The sequence below is a fragment of the Chiloscyllium plagiosum genome, unplaced genomic scaffold (assembly GCF_004010195.1).
Source record: "Chiloscyllium plagiosum isolate BGI_BamShark_2017 unplaced genomic scaffold, ASM401019v2 scaf_6650, whole genome shotgun sequence".
Classification (NCBI taxonomy): Eukaryota; Metazoa; Chordata; class Chondrichthyes; order Orectolobiformes; family Hemiscylliidae; genus Chiloscyllium; species Chiloscyllium plagiosum.
Window position 1 is genome coordinate 11,075 of NW_025209753.1, and position 2,882 is coordinate 13,956.

Consider the following 2,882-nt stretch of genomic DNA (forward strand, 5'->3'; position numbering starts at 1 on the left):
CCCAGGACAGGGACAGCACGGGGTTAGATACAGTGGAAAGCTCCCCTCCCACCTTTTTCTGTGGAGTGGTTTCACTCACGCTCGGCATTCTGGGAAGTTGCAGCTTCCATTACTTAACAGCGTGCTGAAGGTGAGCTGAATTTGAGGGACAGTGTCTTGGGTCTGTGATGAGCTGTCTGATCCACACCACTGACACTGTGATCTGTTCTTTACCCAGTGTGCTCATAAAATACAGTTCATCCCAGTTTCAATCCTTACCCACACCGCATGTGAAGTGCTGTCACAGGCCGCAGTGTGTGGGATGGATGTGGCTTTGACTGCCCTGAGACTGTTGGCCCAGAGTGTGAGTGTGTGCACGTGTCTGCACCATGGCAGAGTGCACAGCTGAGGTGGGCAGAGTGGGTGGGTGGAGGTTACAGTCCCGTGACAGCGAATGCGAAAGAGTAAATGCGAGAGGGAGAGAGAAAAAAACTAGACCAGAGGAAAGAGGGAGAGAGATTGTGAGGGCTGGTGAACTGGAAGGAGAGAGAGAGAGAGTGTGGGAGAAAGACAGTCTGAAGCAGAGAGTACAAGAGACAGTGCGCTGTTGGTGAGAAAGGGAGGGCAGATGTGGATGACAGGGAGAGAACAGGTTTGGGAGAGAGAGAGAGGGAATATCTAACAATTTGTGCATGTGTGTGTGAGAATGGTGTGATTGTGTGTAAGTGTGGTGTGTATGAGCAAGTGTGTGATTGTGAGTGTGAATGAGTGAGCATATGAGCAAGTGTGCAAGTGATTAAGTGGGTGTGTGAAAGTGTGCACGTGTGTCTGTGGGCATATGTGTGTGTGAGTGTGTCCATGAGTGTGGGTGAGTGTGTGTATGAGCATGTGTATGTTTTTGTGTGTGCGTGTCAGTATGTTTGTGTTGTGCATATATGAGTGAATTGTGAGTGTGATGTGTGTGAGTGAACGTGTGTGTGAGCGTTTGTGCATTGTGTGTTGTGTGAATTATGTGTGTGTGTATGTATGTAACTGCACATGAGAGTGTGTGCGTGAATCTGTGTCTGTAACTGAATGTGACTGTGTGTGTGTCTACGTATCTGTCTGTAACTGAGTTTGTGTGTCTGGAACTGCATGTGAGTGTGCACGTGTGAGCGTGTCTGTAACTGAATGTAGTGTCTGTAACTGAATATGACTGTGTGCCTGTAACTGAATCTGAGTGTGTGTGTGTCTGTAACGGAATACGAATGTGTGTCTGAGTGTGTGTGAGTATGTAACTGAATGTGTGTGTGTGTAACTGAGTGTGAGTGTGAGTGTGTGTGTGTCTGTTACTGAATGTGTGTGTGTGTCTGTAACTGAGTATGTGTATGTGTGAATGTTTGTCTGTAACTGAATGTGAGAGTGTGTGTGTGTCTGTCTGTAACTGAATGTGTGTGTGTGTAACTGAGTGTGAGTGTGTGTGTGTCTGTAACTGAATGTGTGTGTCTGTAACTGAATGTGTGTGTGTCTGTAACTGAATGTGTGTGTGTGAATGTTTGTCTGTAACTGAATGTGAGAGTGTGTGTGTGTCTGTAACTGAATGTGTGTGCGTTCGTAACAAGGTGAGAGAGTGTGTGTGTGTCTGTAAGTGTGTGTGTGTCTGTAACTGAGTGTGTGTGTGTGAGTGCATGTGTCTAACAATCTGAGTGTGTGTGTGTGCATACACAGAGTGTGTTTGCCTGTGCCTGTCCCTGTTCTATGGCTGACCTGTTATCCACATCCCACCCGTCTCCCTCTGACTGTCCCAATGTACCCCCTCGTGCAATTGGGAATGAGGCTGTTCTCCACAAGGAGGAGGAGAGGCTTGTATTTGGGTCATGGGGGCTGTGAGGAATTGCTTGGGATGGGAGAAGGATCCCAGAAAAACCTGAGAGGTGCCGAGGTCAAACACGTTCTCCCCGAGCCCCAGCTGGCCATGTCCCAGACGGAAGCCAAGGATCGGGGGAGCCCAGGGCTAACTGAGCCAGGTTTCAGACAGAATCCCTTGGAAGGATATAATTGGAGCAGTTTTCCCACCAGTTCAGTTGATGGCAGATACCACTGGTGCATCATCAAGAACATGTGAGGAAGCAGCCTGTTCTTTAGCCTCCCACGGTCATCTGGAGGGCAACAGAGGAGAGGAATGGTTAATCAGAGAATCCCGACAGTGTGGAAGGAGGCCATTCAGCCAATTGAGTCCTCACCAACCCTCCAAAGAGCAGCCCACACTGACAAATCCCACCCTAGTAACCGTGCATTGACCACGGCCAATCCACCCTAACCTGCACATCCCTGGGCACTATGGGACAATTTAGCACGGCCAATCCACCCTAACCTGGACATCCCTGGGCACTGTGGGGCAATTTAGCACGGCCAATCCACCCTAACCTGTACATCCCTGGGCACTGTGGGACAATTTAGCACGAGGAGAAAGTGAGGTCTGCAGATGCTGGAGATCAAAGTTGAAACTTTATTGCTGGAACAGCACAGCGGGTCAGGCAGCATCCAGGGAACAGGAGATTCGACGTTTCGGGGCCTGACCCGCTGTGCTGTTCCAGCAATAAAGTTTCAACAATTTAGCACGGCCAATCCACCCTAACCTGTACATCCCTGGGCACTATGGGACAATTTAGCACGGCCAATCCACCCTAACCTGGACATCCCTGGACACTATGGGGCAATTTAGCACGGCCAATCCACCCTAACCTGGACATCCCTGGACACTATGGGGCAATTTAGCACAGCCAATCCACCCTAACCTGCACATCCCTGGGCACTATGGGACAATTTAGCACGCCCAATCCACCCTAACCTGCACATCTTTGGATTGTGGGAGGAAACTGGAGGAAACCCACGCAGACACGGGGAGAATGTGCAAACTCCAG

The 2,882-nt window shown here is 49.7% G+C and overlaps 1 protein-coding gene across 1 annotated transcript in view; it reads right to left on the bottom strand.

Moving 5' to 3' along the window:
- Nucleotides 1-1,624: 1,624 nt before the first annotated feature.
- Nucleotides 1,625-2,882, bottom strand: part of LOC122546824 (RAS guanyl-releasing protein 4-like) — a 3,905-nt gene continuing 2,647 nt past the window's right edge. The window contains exon 2 of the mRNA XM_043685447.1: nucleotides 1,625-2,117. Within this exon, the coding sequence (XP_043541382.1) occupies nucleotides 1,834-2,117 (284 nt within the window). The 3' untranslated portion in view covers nucleotides 1,625-1,833. The remainder of the gene's footprint in view (nucleotides 2,118-2,882) is intronic.